Raw genomic sequence first — 14,544 nt, forward strand, 5'->3', positions numbered from 1 at the left:
GATGAGAGCCAGCGAGCACAATGCTTCCCGTAGCTGGAGTAAGAAGGCTTTGTCAGTAGCTCCCCTTGACCGGGCAGCCTGTAGTAGACACCAACCACAAGGTTCCCTGTGTTGCCTCGCTCTCTAATTCTCACCCATAAGCTTCCGAACTGCTCATGGCTGTTCTTCAGAGACAGCTCTTCGCCATCTATCCATTTCTTGATGTAGAAGGCAACCCCTCCGCCCCTCCTCCTTCCTCGCCTGTCTCTGCTGAACAGCCTGTAGCCATCGATAGCCACACTCCAGTCGTGGGATTTGTACCACCAAGTTTCCGTAATGGCAACTAGGTTGTAGCTTTCTAGCAGCATTGTGGCTTCCAACTCCTGTCTGCTGCGTGCATTGGTGTCGAGGTACTTCAGCTGGGCTGTCGGCCATGTCAGCTTTTTGGAGGAGCACGCCTGAATTCCTTTGAGGTATTTCACTGTGTTTCCCTGCTGGCTCCTGTGACCTCAGGAGCCCCTGGCTCCTCTCCATAAGACTTCAAGTGTGCTGCAGTGGAGCCAGCAAGTCTCAGAGCAACAGGCTGAGGGCCCTCGCTAGCACCCTGTCCCTCCGACCTTGGCGTGTCATCCCAAAGCTTGTCACGGGCAAGCCTGATATTATCCCCTTCCTCCGTCAAGTCTAGTTTGAAGCTCTGTCAGCCAGCCCCGCTAGCTCGTGGGCAAAGACCGTATTCCCCCTTGGAGAAAGGTGAATCCCATCTGGCACCAGCAAGCCTGGTACCGTGTAGGCCATCCCATTATCGAAAAACACAAAATTGTGGCGGTGACACCAGCCACAGAGCCATGTATTAATAGATTGGCCCCATCTGTTTCTGCCCATGTCGCTGCCTGCAACTGGAAGGAGAGAGGAAGAAACAACCTGTGCTCCAGATTCCCTTACCAACCATCCCAAGGCCCTGAAGGGTCTTTTAATCACCCTTGGACTACGTGTTGCAGCTTCATTGCCACCCACATGGAAGAACAATAACGGGTCATACTCCAAGGGCCGTACCAGTCTAGGAAGCTTCCTAGTGATGTCCTTAGCCCGGGCCCCAGGGAGTAAGCAGACTTCCAGAAGAGGAGGCTCTGTCTGGCATATTGGACCCTTGGTTCCCCTCAGAAGGGAGTCACCCATAACTATAACCCATCTTTTCTTCCTCGTGGAGGTGATCATGATACGGGGTAGGCCTTTCTGACCTTGGCAATGCCTCTGGTGTAGATGGACCATCATCAACTGACTGAAATTCCGCATCCAGAGCCTCATACCTGTTGTATAGAGGTACCTGGGAAGGCGAGGTAGGCGAGGAGGGGGTTTGCTTGCCGCCCCGAGCATAGACTTGCCTCCATTCACTCCTTTCCTTTAAGCTACTGCTGTCTATCTGGTGGGAACAAGATACAGGATCCCCTTGATCTTGTGTTTTTTTCTCGTGGCTGTTCCCATTTCTTGTCTCGGAGGGCAGAGCATGGTTCCACCAGTCTGTCTCTTTCTCAGGCTCCCTGATGCCCCTTAACCTTACTACTTCTTGTAACTTTGCCACCAGGCTGAGAAGATGATGTACTTGGTCACACTTCACGCAGCTGTTCTTACTGCTGCCATCAGGTAGTAGTGAAAGGCTCCAGCAACGCCCTGCAGCCCGAGACCTGGACAGCTGCATGTTTTTATGGGAGTTTTGTCTGGGCTGCCACATGAGTTCTGGTGAGTGCCGAGAAGATAGCTTTCTGCCAGGTGGCTACCATAGCTAATCTCCTTCTGGGAGAGTGATGACCACGAATTGAACTCACCTTTTGAGCTGATAAGGTGACAGCGCCTTTCCTGCGCGCTCTTCCGCACAAACTGCCACGCTGGCTGATGTGCCACACGCTGTTTGCCCACTTTGTTGGCAGCACTCCTGGTCACTGCCACTGCGACTGACTGCTAGCTTCAGTTACACTGCGTTTAAATCTTTTGTTCTAAGAGAAGGTTAAAAAGCAAGGGAAATTTGGAATCTTTTTAATAAAAATATTTTGTAAAATGATTAGTTCACTTTTTCATATTTTTTTTTCAGTCAATAGGAACAAATAAAAGTGTGCTGTTGTTAAGCAAACTGAAGCATTAAGTGTGAGAATTCTTGGAGACTTTTCTAATTCCAAGAGAAAGTAAGGCAGGTATGACTTGATCCTCAAATCAATTACTTAATTTGCTTCTGGCTGTCCAGGATCACACAAACAAACCTGACCCCTTGACAGTTGAACTTACTAAGAACAATACGTAAACTAGGCAAACTTTGACACCAGAATTAACCTTTTTTTAAATCCTGCTGCAGGTTTGCAGGCTCAGAATTGTATAACTCAGAATCCAAGTGTCTCAGGTAATGTCATACCTGAGCTTTGCATTCTGTCATGGTTAACATCTGAAGACACCTCAAGTGGGAAGTAAAACTACCTTGTTTTGATTCCTGGTTCTAGTTTCTGAGATGCCTGGGAAGTTATGCTGGGACATAATGCAGAACTGAACCCAAACTCTGAACTCAGAAATGCGGGGGGGGGAGTTGGGGGTGTTGCTGGGCTTTGTTTGTCTCAGTGCTCAGCACTGGGGAAGCTGCTGGTGAGAGTGAGGTGCTGTTACAGCCTCCTAGGGAGTGAGATATGGCACTAGGGATCAAGGATGCAGTTTAAAAGTGTAAGACAAAGGAACTGAATGAAAGAGTGGCAATCATCAACCTAACTTTTAAAAGATCTCACAAGGGATGCAAACACAGCACAAAGTCAGCTATGGCAGGTCAACAGGTGAATGGTCAATGAAGTTAAAATGATACGGATTGCTTTTGATCAAGAATTCAAACTTTCAGTCTTACAGTTAGATGTGCTTAGAGGAAGTACCTTACTAGTACAGTTTTGATTTTGCAAATACATGCTCAGAGAAAATACAGAAATATCAGTAATCCCATTGAGTAAGATGTTATATGTCATTTTGGGCAGGTCACCTTCTGGGTTTATTTAAGCTGTGTATTTGCACTGTTGTGTGCTATACAACTGAAATCTAATGAGAGAGACATATAAAGATTATACCTTTGTGTGCATCTTTCGTATCAAAGTAACAAGATTGCTAGTGATTTGACCCCTAGCTGGGGTTTTTTGTTGTTTAGCTTTGTTATTAGTAGTCAAGTTCTAGTAATTTTATTTCTTGTGGCAATATTTTATGATCAAAGCATAGTCTAAATTAGCACCTTATCAAGTAAAAGGATGTACATATCCTTTTATACTGCTGTAGTCTGATAACTGGTGAATCTTACGAGTGGTGAATTTTGAAAAAAAAAAAGCAGACAAACTTGGGTTCAGTAAAAAGCAAAAAGCATTATTCCAGCTTTACATTACGTACTTCAGAATACATTAGTTTTAGTTGATCCCAGGAAACAGAATCTTTCAATTTATTCCCTTTAGCATCCTGAAATCTCTCAAAACTGGAGATAACCATGCATAGTACACAGCTTTGGGGCAAGGAATGTGCCTTCTACTGTCACAATCTGATTGACCAGCAGAAACTCTGTGAGTTGAAAATGGCAATTAGATAGCAAGGGAAGAAGGAACTCATTTTCTTGTAATTACCTTAGCTTTTCTTCTGGGTGTTTCCTGCTAAGCTCAGTAAAGGAAGAATGTCTGCAAAAGGAGTTGGAGTAGTTGCAGATTGGTTTAATTAAAAAACTGAAATACTTAGCAAGATCCATCAGCAAGATCCAGTCTGAGCCAGCTACAGGGTATTTGATCAGAATAGTTTTTACCTAGAAATCGAATGAAATTGTACAGAATACTGTCAAATAAGTATTTAAGGTAATATCTGACCTAAATAGATGGTCCATAGTGACAACTTCACTACAGTTAGGAGTTATACAGCCTAACATTTAATACCTAGTCTATGTTTACATCATTTGTGTGCTGGAAAGTGTAAGGCAGCATGTAGAGTGATAAGAAAGAGGAAGGTACGCAATGGCTGACTGTGAAAGTCTCCGTGCCGTTTCTCTGCACGTGGTGGTTGTTGGTTATCTGCCTTCACGTTGCCCAGTTCTGGAGTTTCCGACGGGATGGTGTGTCTCTCTCTTTGCTCTTCTTAATACGCTCCACAGTGGACCTTCCTCCTCACTGCTCTCCTCGGAGCTGGAAATCCCGGTGCCTGTTTCTGTGCCGATTGAAGGCCTTTCATAAGGGTCTCTTTGACATAAGACTTTCTCCTCTTGGCACTCTTGCCTGTGTGGAAACTTCAGGCTTTCGTTGAAGAAGGCAGAAGCCATGCACTCGGCTGCTGTCTTATCGCAAGCACATAGTAGTTTCTCACACATGCTCCAACCAATACCTTAAAAAGAAGTTTCAGAATTAATGTTTGAAAGCAATTACAGTTAGTCAATGTGTAATTTGCCATGGGTAGATAAGCTTTTGAAAATAAAATTTTCAAATCTGCCTTGAATTTTAGTCTCCAAATTCACCTTTAATCACCTAAATATAAGCCTGACACCAAGGTGCTGGGCAGATGAAGTCTGACTGGCTTTAGTTGAATTTGTGAATGTAAAGACACCAACAACTGACTTCTGTGTCCAACCATAAAATATCTGAAGGTAATTTTCGCAGCCTGACTGGTCACATGATACACAGTGGTATAATAACCTTTTTCTCAACTAGGAAAAAAGCTCGGGTTGATAGCAACATTTTGTAACATTTTGTAAGCCAAATTTTTCTGTCTCCATTCTCAGCTCTAGCAGCTCACAGGCATGGTGGCATTCAGTCTGTAATGCTTTGATACACTGTCAGCAGGACTTGAGAAATTTTCTCTAACACAAACTTACATTTTGGCTTATGATCAAAACATAGAACTTCGGATCTTGAACTTCTTTCCACATGACATCCAAGTTTCTTAACTTGTTCCATACAACAGTGATGAGAAAAGCAGCACCTAAAATAAACATTAGGTGTAAATGAAAAATACTTACTCTTTGTGCACCACAGAGTACTTGCAATTATCTTATCTCTTTATTTTCAATGTCCATTAAAACTGAGACATTTTAGTTTACATATCATGGAAAAAGCTTTTCATAAAGAAGAATAAAAACAACCCAAACTGTTCCTACTCTCCTCTAATACCTGTTCCTACTTTTACTACCTCCCTCCTTCCTAATTCCTTTGGTATCATATGTTTAACAGTGCTGTAGTTTTTTAGGGGTTTTTGTTTTAACACATATAATTACAGCTGTAACTGTGACCTAATCCACTGTGAGAAGTGTCTTTAAGTGTTCAGATATTGTTGGCTGAAAATCTGAAAACTGCATCATGATAGCAAGAGCCTTGACTAGCCTTCATCTAGACTATCATGCATATGCAGTCTTCTTTGTGCGCAAGTGTAGGAAATACGTGTGTGCTGTATAGTATGTGCTATACTTAGACCTGATGTGGCCCCGATTATGAACTTCCACACAGGGATAGATTTTTACTTGTAAATGCAACACTCAGAGGAGATTTCTTTACTCTGGTTGAATTCTCTGCATTACTCCAGAATTCCTCCTCTTTGTCAGCCATGCCATGATAGCACACAGTCAGCTGTGGCAGGTCTCTTAGCTGCAGCTCAGGCAGTACTTCACTCAAGCTCTACTCTCTTCTGAAGGACAGTGCGGCACACGTGTATGTTAACTCTTTATAAATCACTTTCCAAACCACTTCTTAGCCAAGTTTCATGGCAACCCTTATCCTCATCTCTTTTGATATACTCTTCCTTCTCCTCTATTTACCTCCCATTGTTCTCCTTTCTTCAGTTAGTAAGTCCTCTCCAAAACATTGATGCAATAATAGAATGTGTCTTAGTGACATTAGAGTATTTCATGTTTTATGTATTTAAGTGGATTTTTTTTTTTTTTTCCAAAATGTGGCCTGATTACTGATATGTAGCTATACAAGGTCCAACAAAAGGTATACTGATCTTGCTTGGTCCATAGGCACCCCAATAATACCCACAGTTGATGGCAGATTATAGAAGAGCCCACACCTGTCCAGTGCATCAGTAGGATAACCTCTTCCTTCTTGGCCACAGTAGCAACCGTAAGACTCAAATTCCTCTGGGCACCGCTCAGTTAAACAGAACAGCATTTCTCCTAGCTGCGGCAGCTCCTTCTTCACTCTTCCATTTTCTCTTTCTTGCAGAAAGGTTAATCGTTCACACACTATAAAGCAAAAAACGTTATCTGACACATCATGTTTTCACTGGTTGGGGGCTCTCTTGTGGTGATAGAAGCTTTTTCAGAGCTTTCAGAAACATTTAAAGACAACATTTTACTATTTCTAAATTATTGCTCCAGTCCATGAACTATGGCTCTTGGAATACTACTGAGCAAGACAGCAGAAGTGGGGGGAAATACTTAAAGGGGAGAGAGAACCCTATGAAGATATAAATTACAAGTTAGATTGAATTGCAATGAGAGTACTTTGCAATCCTTGGTAATCCTTCATAGTTAAATTTTTCTTCTAGAATATTCAAACCTAGCTGAGTATTCAGTAGCTACTTTCTTGGCTAATTCAGAAAATAGAGTCCTATCCTCTTGTGCTTGCACAGTGATAGCTGGGCAATGACTATGTTTTTTTTTTTTCATTTGAAATATAGTTCAATTCGAGCTATGATGTCCCTAGCCCAAATGCAGCAGTGATCTGTTGTAATGGTTACTGTGCTGCCGAGGTTTTGGCATCTCCATGTCCCTCTGTGACTTTCCCCACTCAGGAAGAATGGATATTGTGGGAATTATCCCTAAGATTTGAGAGCAGACTGTGTTCCATAGCAAGAAAAAAGATGTCAAGAGGGTCTCTTTTCGGACTTTGCCAGGGAAAGGACTTGAAGGGGCTGATGGTTGGATTGTGGGAGAGAGGAGGGACTTCTGTTCCCTGTGCATCCTTCTTGCTCCCATGAGTAACCCCATCTTCCCTTCTGCAGCTCTAGACTGACTCTCCCTGCTTCTTCCAGGGACAACCCTGGATTACTTCCCCCAGTAGGAAACCCTGCGCATGTGCCTGCTTGGGTCTTTGCTCACTCATGTTAATTCACTATGAACGAACCCCAGGTTCATGCACCGATGTGCGCTCCCTAAAAGCTTATATTTTATGATCAAATTTTCCAATTTGATGGAAGGCTGGGTTGATTCTTCATGTCTGCTCTTTTCCGGTTCTGGGACTGCTTCTCTTCATTGGGAAGCCTAACAAGGTGGATGGGACAGTCCATGAGTGTGAATTTACAGTAGCGACAGGTCTGAAATGTTTTGGGATCTCTGTGAAGTCTGAGCAGGAGTTGGAACAGAATCAGAAATGGTGAGAAAAAGGCCAACTCCATCAAGACTTTGGCAAGAGGTTGGAGTGATGAGCAGGAAGGAAGTTCCTTTTATTGCTTCTGCTGCTTGTAAAATAAAGTAACTCAAAGACGTGATTAAATTACTGCCTACAAACAAAAGCAAGGGGAAACATTCACTGAGCTCATTTTAGATCTTGTACTGTATGAAAAAGGTACTTATAACCGAATCATAAATAGGTTTTTTGTAAATGTTAATGATAGCACATTGGTGGAAGAGGTTAAACTGTTGGAAGCTTTTGCAGATGACTGCATCTCCTGTTCTTATGAATACCAATACATATATGCTTGTCTAACTGGTTTATAATCTTTACATGTAATATACACCTACCTTTTAATATAGGGGTAGCTGAATATTTAATTAGCTATAACTGGGAAAAAAACCCCTTAATTTACCTTTTCCAGCGGGTTCATTGGGTCCTCTGTCAGACAGTACCAGTTCCAGAGCTATTCCAGAGGAAGCTGTGCTCTGGCCACCCCTTGCAGGGCTTGTCTCTGGAGATGACATATGCATAGATTAGACTTGCGAAGGTAGAATAAACTCTTTTTTCAGTAATGTACATATTCTGAACCATAGTCAATTGGCAGGCCTCTAACATTTGTTTAATTCATAGTTGGTAGACTGTTCATTAATGGTTAGTTAAGCTTTCCTGGTCAGTGAACTGCCCTTTCCAGGGCAATCAGGGTTATGCACTCTGTATCCCAGATTTAGGGAGAAAATAATAGTGTTATTCTACATATCCATGAGAAATGCTGAATCCTCAGATAGCTGTGAAGAGGAATAGGGGAGTGCTGTAAATTAGAATAGCTGTAATTCATTTTTTACTTGCCTTTTTCTTTTGTCCTTGCAGATGTTTCTGCAGCAATCTTCTCAGTGGGGACAATTTTGACTTGCATTGAGTTAATATCTCCTGGGAATGAGGCTGGGGAGGTGGTTATCTCTTCCACTGGGACCACAGCTTCCCTAAATCCATCCTCTTCTGAATAAGCAGAAAGAGGAAAGCAGAAGAAGACATGGAAAATAAACATCAAGATTTTCATTTTAGATAGCCGGTCAGAGTAATATCCTCAGGCAGAACTGGTGTGAATTGATGGTCATAGAGAAAAAACATTCAAGATGAAAAGTTGGAAAAGCAAAGAATATCCACACTGGTCATTTCTTCACATCTCTTGCCTTTCAGAAGAAAAGTTACTGGTTAAATATGACCAGTTTAACTGCTGATTATTTTTTAAAATTTTATATGTTGCATACTGAGGTAAAGAGTTGTGCCAGTTGCTGAAAATAATATGGGTTGCTGGTTAGTAAGCCATACTGAGGGATGAAGTGCAGGTGAGATGTCATGAGATGTCATTTTCTGAGTAAATTGCTTAAAAAAAGGTGTCAGTTCACATGAGGGTACCAAAACAGTGAGCAACATTAGTGAAGGCAGAAAATTATTTGACTGATGTAGAGCTGGGCAACTGAAGGATTTACTGTGTTGTAGCCACAAGGAAATATCAAGGGGAAAGTAAGTTGAGGCTGAATAGAAACATAACTTGAAGGAGATTCTTTATCCTAAAAATGAAATTGGTATTTATTTTTAGATTATCTGAAGCTTTATTATTGAACAGGAATGTTTTGTTTAATTTGGAGATTTCTTAACATCTTTTTTCTTTCTTTTTTAGCCTTTTTTATATACGTTAACTTGTAAATGAAAACACTGTTATCAAACGGAGATCAAAGGGTTCCATTTTCTCTAAATGTCAATATGAAGAATGTGGCATTTCACAAAAAAATACTTTGAAAATACCAGTGAACGTGTGTTTCCACATTTTTTAAAGCCTTTCCTTTTGAATACCTTGGCTGAACTTATTAATTGGATTAAACTCAAATTCATTAAATTTGTCCCTCTGATGTTCTGGGTTTAGTATGTGTTGAAAATAGCCTGTCAAAGGATAAGAGAATAGATTAAAAAAATGAAAGTACTGCTAAGAACACAATGAAGCCCATGAAAGGTTGCAGAAAGGGATCAATAGCAACAGTTTTGCTAGCTAGTTTTAATAGCTCAGCAAGGTGCATATTTTATGCCACTTTGTTTGACAGTGATTTGTTGAAATGAAAGCGATTCCTACTAGATGTAGAAAATAAAACTGGGGTTTGGGAAATTCGGCACTTAGCTGAGAATAGATATTACAAATAATCTTCCAGGAGCCATGCAGATCTGCAACACAACACACAGATTTTCTGATACAGTCAAGTTAATGGAGGAGAACATTTAGTGATTTTGACCAGTTCTTAGTACCGCGATGCCAAATTTCTGTATTGGGGTGGGAGACATGGATACTGCTCAGACAGTGTAATCAGAGTCAAAAGATGACTACTTTCTACTCTCCATATTCAGTGTTCCTTGACATTTTTCTGGTGCATGTCAGTCTGCCTGAAGGATCCTTTCTACAAAAAAGGGGCCACTGAAAACTTCCAAATCTACCAAGGTGCTCCACTTCTAGCTGTAGCTACTGGTGTGGCTGTGTTCAAAGCAGTGACAACTGCAAAAGCTGAATTCTTTCCATGGGGAAAGAATGCCATGAAATTCTATGTAATAAAGGAGGAAGCAAAATCAAAATGAACCCTTCTGGCAGCAGATGCTATGAAAGTAATTTAAAGGACCAACCATTATATCAGAAAACCTTATGTAAAGAGGTTTTCACAAATACTTGGATGAGGAGTGCAAATGAGTGGCTGGAGGCAACAAACAGCTAATACTTCTCAGCCGGGTTTTATTGTTTGTGTATCTGCTATCTGCCCCTGATCTAAATTTGATTCTCCGTCAGCCCTGTCATCACCATGCATGGATCTTTAAGTGTGATGCTTTTAGATAAAGTATTGCTGTGTCAGTCAAAGAAAAAGGAAAGCTGAGAGTCACTGACTTTTTATCGAGAGGACGGGGGGAGCAGGAGCTGTACCTCTGTGGTCCCTTGTGGTAACTGTACAAAAAACAGAGGCATCATGGTAGTGACCTACCTGCTGTATTTCTGCAGTGCATTTCTGGAGTGACTTTTACTTGAAAACATCATAAACCTTAACCAAACATCACTATTAGCCTGGTTTTATAAAGAGGGTAATTAGGAGAAATAAAAGGTCTGCTGAAGGATGTGCAAGTCAGCAGAAGAACTAGAGGTATTATCCAGAAATCCTGTGCTGCAGATTTTTGACTGTGACACCACAGAGCTTCATAAACCAAAATCCATTTTCACCTGGAGTCAAGAGTGCCTGGTTCATCAACAAAAGTGTAATCAGACTCTTACCTCTGGCTTTGGAAGTCCCCAGGACCGTCTTACTGGGCTCAAAAAAAATCACTGTTGAAGACAGACAATGTAAACTCAGAAAACAAGTTGCCAGCACAGACTTTTATGAAGAGTCAAGCTGCTGAGAACAGCTTTTACAGCAAAGCAGGAAGACACAGGCATTTCATGTACACAGATTTACCTGTTTTTCTCAGTGGTGCATTGATTGTTGTAGACAAAGTGATACTGATAAAATAATCTCTTTGCTGCATTCAAATAACGTGCTTTACACTGACAAAGCAGCAGCATAAATATGACTGAAGTGGCAGATTCAATTTTAAATCCATTTGACAGACAAATACACTAAAGAGGGTTAGGTCTAAAAATCTCACTGTTGCACACAGAAGGACGCCACATTTCTCATTAACACCTTGTGTTTGCCTGCGTTGAAAGTCAAGTATGGATGGGAGCCAAATACAAGGCCATATACTTCCCTAACCTCTAACTTATTTCTTTACCTGATAAAATGATTTTCATTTGTCAGTTACCTTTTGATAAATTATAAAAATAACTATCAAATGACCCAAAAAATCATTTCTGCATCTTTTTTTTGTCTTGTTAGGATGTTGAAGAAGAATGTCTTTGCCTTTAAATGAGTTTCTGAGTAGTACTTAGCTTTGGTTTAATGCAGTTCCTACAGTTGTCGATGGTGAAACTCCTTTGGGCTTAAATGGGGAGACAACTAGTTAAATGGTAAGTGGTTCTCCAAATGTTTCCTTCAAAGTCTGATTGGATATGTTATCTGTGATTGATAGGTTTTCAGCTTTCTAAAATTCCTAATACAGGTTTTTATCCTTTGGCAATATTTTGAGCCTTAACAATGAACTATGCCTCTTCAGAGAGCACAAGTAATTGTTTTTTCAGGAAGTAAAAGAATGCTAGAGATGTGCAAATACAGGTGCACTCACTCCTTCAGGAGTTTGCAGTCTTCTATTACCAAGCCTCCCAGAAGCAGCAAGAAAAACATGAACCAATATTGGAGCTATTGTTAGGCAAGAACAAGAAATATCTGGTAAAAAAAATGACCTTGATAATAAAGAAAGGGTGTGAAGGAACAGCCAGCACTTACACACAGCATAAAGCCTTTTCAGGTAGGTACCCTTGCGCATGTGGCACTTTTTTAAAAATAAAAAAACTGTTAAAGTCTGAAGCATTGTTTCTTAAAAAAAAAGGGGGGGGGGTGGAGAAGAAGAAAAGAAGAAAAAACAAAGAAAAAAAATTCCATATGGTTTTTCATTATTCCAGATTCACACTTCAGGCAACGGCTTCCTTTGAGAAACACAGAGCACACTACAGCTTGAAACCAGGTTCTTAAGTTCTCAAAAAGTGCAACTTTCCGCCTCTCCCTGCTCCCACAAATTAACTCCTGAGTTTCTCTGAGTTAACCAGTGGCTCGGTCGCACCCATCTAGCGCACATTGCTTGCGTGCTTGGCAGATATGGGGTCTCTGTACGTGACAGCACGGCTTTGGTTGTGATGGGGCCACATTACAAGAGTGCATCAGCTAAATTGGACAATGGCTGGTCCAAGATCGGTCTCCTTCTCTGTTTCACTACTGTATGACTTGGCCCTCATTTAGCAGGTGTGCCCTCCCAGAGCCACTGCTTTCTCTTCTGCTTTTTGGATGATTTCTGTCCATGGCTTCTTGTATTGTAGTGCACCCCATGCAGGTAGGAAGAGAACAGTTTTCTCATACCACAGCAATGAGATTTTTCAAGCATCCATTCCTGAATAAGATAGCTATTGGTTGTAGCAGAAAAACAATGAAGACTGTCAGAAGAACCACTTGGTCTCGTGGTTTAGGAGCTCACCCAAGAGGCACCAGAGCGAGAGGGACTTAAACCTGGATCTCTGTGTTGCAAGTAAATAACCCACCAAACTGCTGGCTCGTTTGCAACAAACCATGCTCAACTTTTCCTCATGCCACTGCTTGATCTTGTATAATTAAATGTCTCTTTAAAGACAACAAATATGCAGTTGGCTGCGGGTCCAGTTCTGGGCAACCACACAGCACATCTCTGCCAAACAGCTCACCTGCTGCAACCTGTGCTCCCAGGGAAAAAAAGGTCTGTTTGGATGAAAACAGGTTGTTGTCATAGAGTGCTCATTCTCAGCCCTTGGGAAACTTACTGTGAGCACTGGTTAAGCATATTACATGCACAAATTGAAAAATTGCACCTTCTCATTCAGCCTTGAATTCGATCACCCAAACTTTATATCTACTTTTATAACAGTCCTTTTAGAAGGGCAGAAAGAAAGCAAACAGCTTATTCTTGTATTTTATTCTTTCAGCTTTGGGGAGCTGAAAACAGTGCTGCTTGCACTGCAAGTTGCAAACCTTCTTCCGCGGATGCAGTTGCAGCCCATGTTTTGTCAGTCCCATAATGAAGGAACTCTGCAAAAATAAAAACATTCTTACTCCAGAGTCATGGCTTAGAATGCTCATTAGACTGGATCTTGGCATAACATGATCAGAGTTGTCAGAATGGAACTTATTTCTAAATCTTATTATTATTGTGCTTTTTATATGGTTATTATATGATATAAATATAGCAAATTAAAACCTAATTATTGATAGTTATGGTAGCAGTATTAAAATCCTGCCTTAGTATTTGTTCACTGCTGATACTAAATTCTACTCAGCAACATATAGTATAATAAAAAAATAAATCCCTCTGTCTCTATCACAAAGAGTTTCAACCTAAACAAGAGAAATTGGCTAGCAATCAGCATACTTTAAATTCCCATTTCAGCAGGTATTTAAATATGTGGCCTATAGCGAAAGTATCAAGATAAGAATTAAACTTTTAAACAGAAAACTTAAATGTTTAAATCCAGGCGCTTGGCTAGGAACCTTGTTGAAGCAGGGCCTTATATGTGTATGCAAATAGAAAAGGATCCATCTGAAAATATTTTTAAGTTGCTTTTAGTGTGTTTCTGCTTACATTATTTCTGAATAAGATTCAGGGTTCGCTTCTGAATTCCTTCTCATAAAAAAAGGAGTCATTTGATTGAAGTTTTCCCGTGCACCTGAGTAAACACTTGTCACAAAAATGGTGCTTTGGTTTATTAGGCTTTTTTTCTCTTATTTTCATATTTTGACATCTTGCTAAAACTTGTCTTTGCTTCTCAGAAAGGAATTCATAGCTTCTAAAATGCTCAGGTTATTTTTCTGAGTATAAATTGGCCTCAATTTAGTATACTCCAGTCAAAGAATTACAGATAAGGACATACCCTCTGTGTGAAGTGTTGTCATCTCTCTCTTGCTGGTTGTTTCTGAAAAAGAGAAAGCTCTCTCATAGACTAAAGAGTGAGAACGGGGTTTGTCACTCTTTAATCAGAACAGTACAAATCAGGACTTCATTGAATGTGTTCCTATTAAAGCAAAGATTTAAGCAAATACATCCCCACTTCATTCAAATTTTTGTCTGTAATAAAGAATCTACCAAAATCCTTCTCCTAGAAATTTGTCAGATAGATAGGTTTATTTTCTTTTTTTTCAAAGCCTGAACTGGATAGAACAGCTAAACAGGAAGATAATAACATGAGTGAACACTAAATAAAAATGTTTCATTAAAAGGATTTTTTTTCCTTAAGAAATATAATCAGGAGCCTAAAATCAGCAGAGGTATTCAGTGAGCTAAAATTGAATCTATCTTTATCAGCAGTGGTAAAACCAGCATGATTTTCCTGTTAGCACCTAACAATTTCCCCTTTATTTGTAATGTGTTGGAACTGCCATACTTTATATTAGAGCCATCTGATCCCAGTGAAAGATTACCGGCTTGCATGAAACAATTTTCTGGCTTTGATGCAAACTTTCTTGTCGCATTTTCTTGTCCCTTGACCTAT

At 40.6% G+C, this 14,544-nt stretch overlaps 1 protein-coding gene across 4 annotated transcripts in view; it reads right to left on the reverse strand.

Moving 5' to 3' along the window:
* Positions 1-3,759: 3,759 nt before the first annotated feature.
* LOC128142366 (uncharacterized) overlaps positions 3,760-14,544 on the reverse strand; it is a 45,896-nt gene continuing 35,111 nt past the window's right edge. For 3 of the 4 annotated variants that reach the window (XM_052788393.1, XM_052788391.1, XM_052788390.1), the window contains 8 exons: positions 13,927-13,968; positions 13,031-13,087; positions 10,654-10,704; positions 8,199-8,348; positions 7,765-7,863; positions 6,025-6,199; positions 4,835-4,941; positions 3,760-4,347 (listed from right to left, as the gene is read on the reverse strand). In XM_052788393.1, coding sequence (XP_052644353.1) covers positions 4,037-4,347; positions 4,835-4,941; positions 6,025-6,199; positions 7,765-7,863; positions 8,199-8,348; positions 10,654-10,704; positions 13,031-13,087; positions 13,927-13,968 — 992 coding nt within the window. In that variant the 3' untranslated portion in view covers positions 3,760-4,036. The remainder of the gene's footprint in view (positions 4,348-4,834; positions 4,942-6,024; positions 6,200-7,764; positions 7,864-8,198; positions 8,349-10,653; positions 10,705-13,030; positions 13,088-13,926; positions 13,969-14,544) is intronic. The other variant, XM_052788392.1, reaches the window with a different exon arrangement.

The sequence above is a fragment of the Harpia harpyja genome, chromosome 5 (genome assembly GCF_026419915.1).
Source record: "Harpia harpyja isolate bHarHar1 chromosome 5, bHarHar1 primary haplotype, whole genome shotgun sequence".
In the NCBI taxonomy this organism is placed as follows: domain Eukaryota; kingdom Metazoa; phylum Chordata; class Aves; order Accipitriformes; family Accipitridae; genus Harpia; species Harpia harpyja.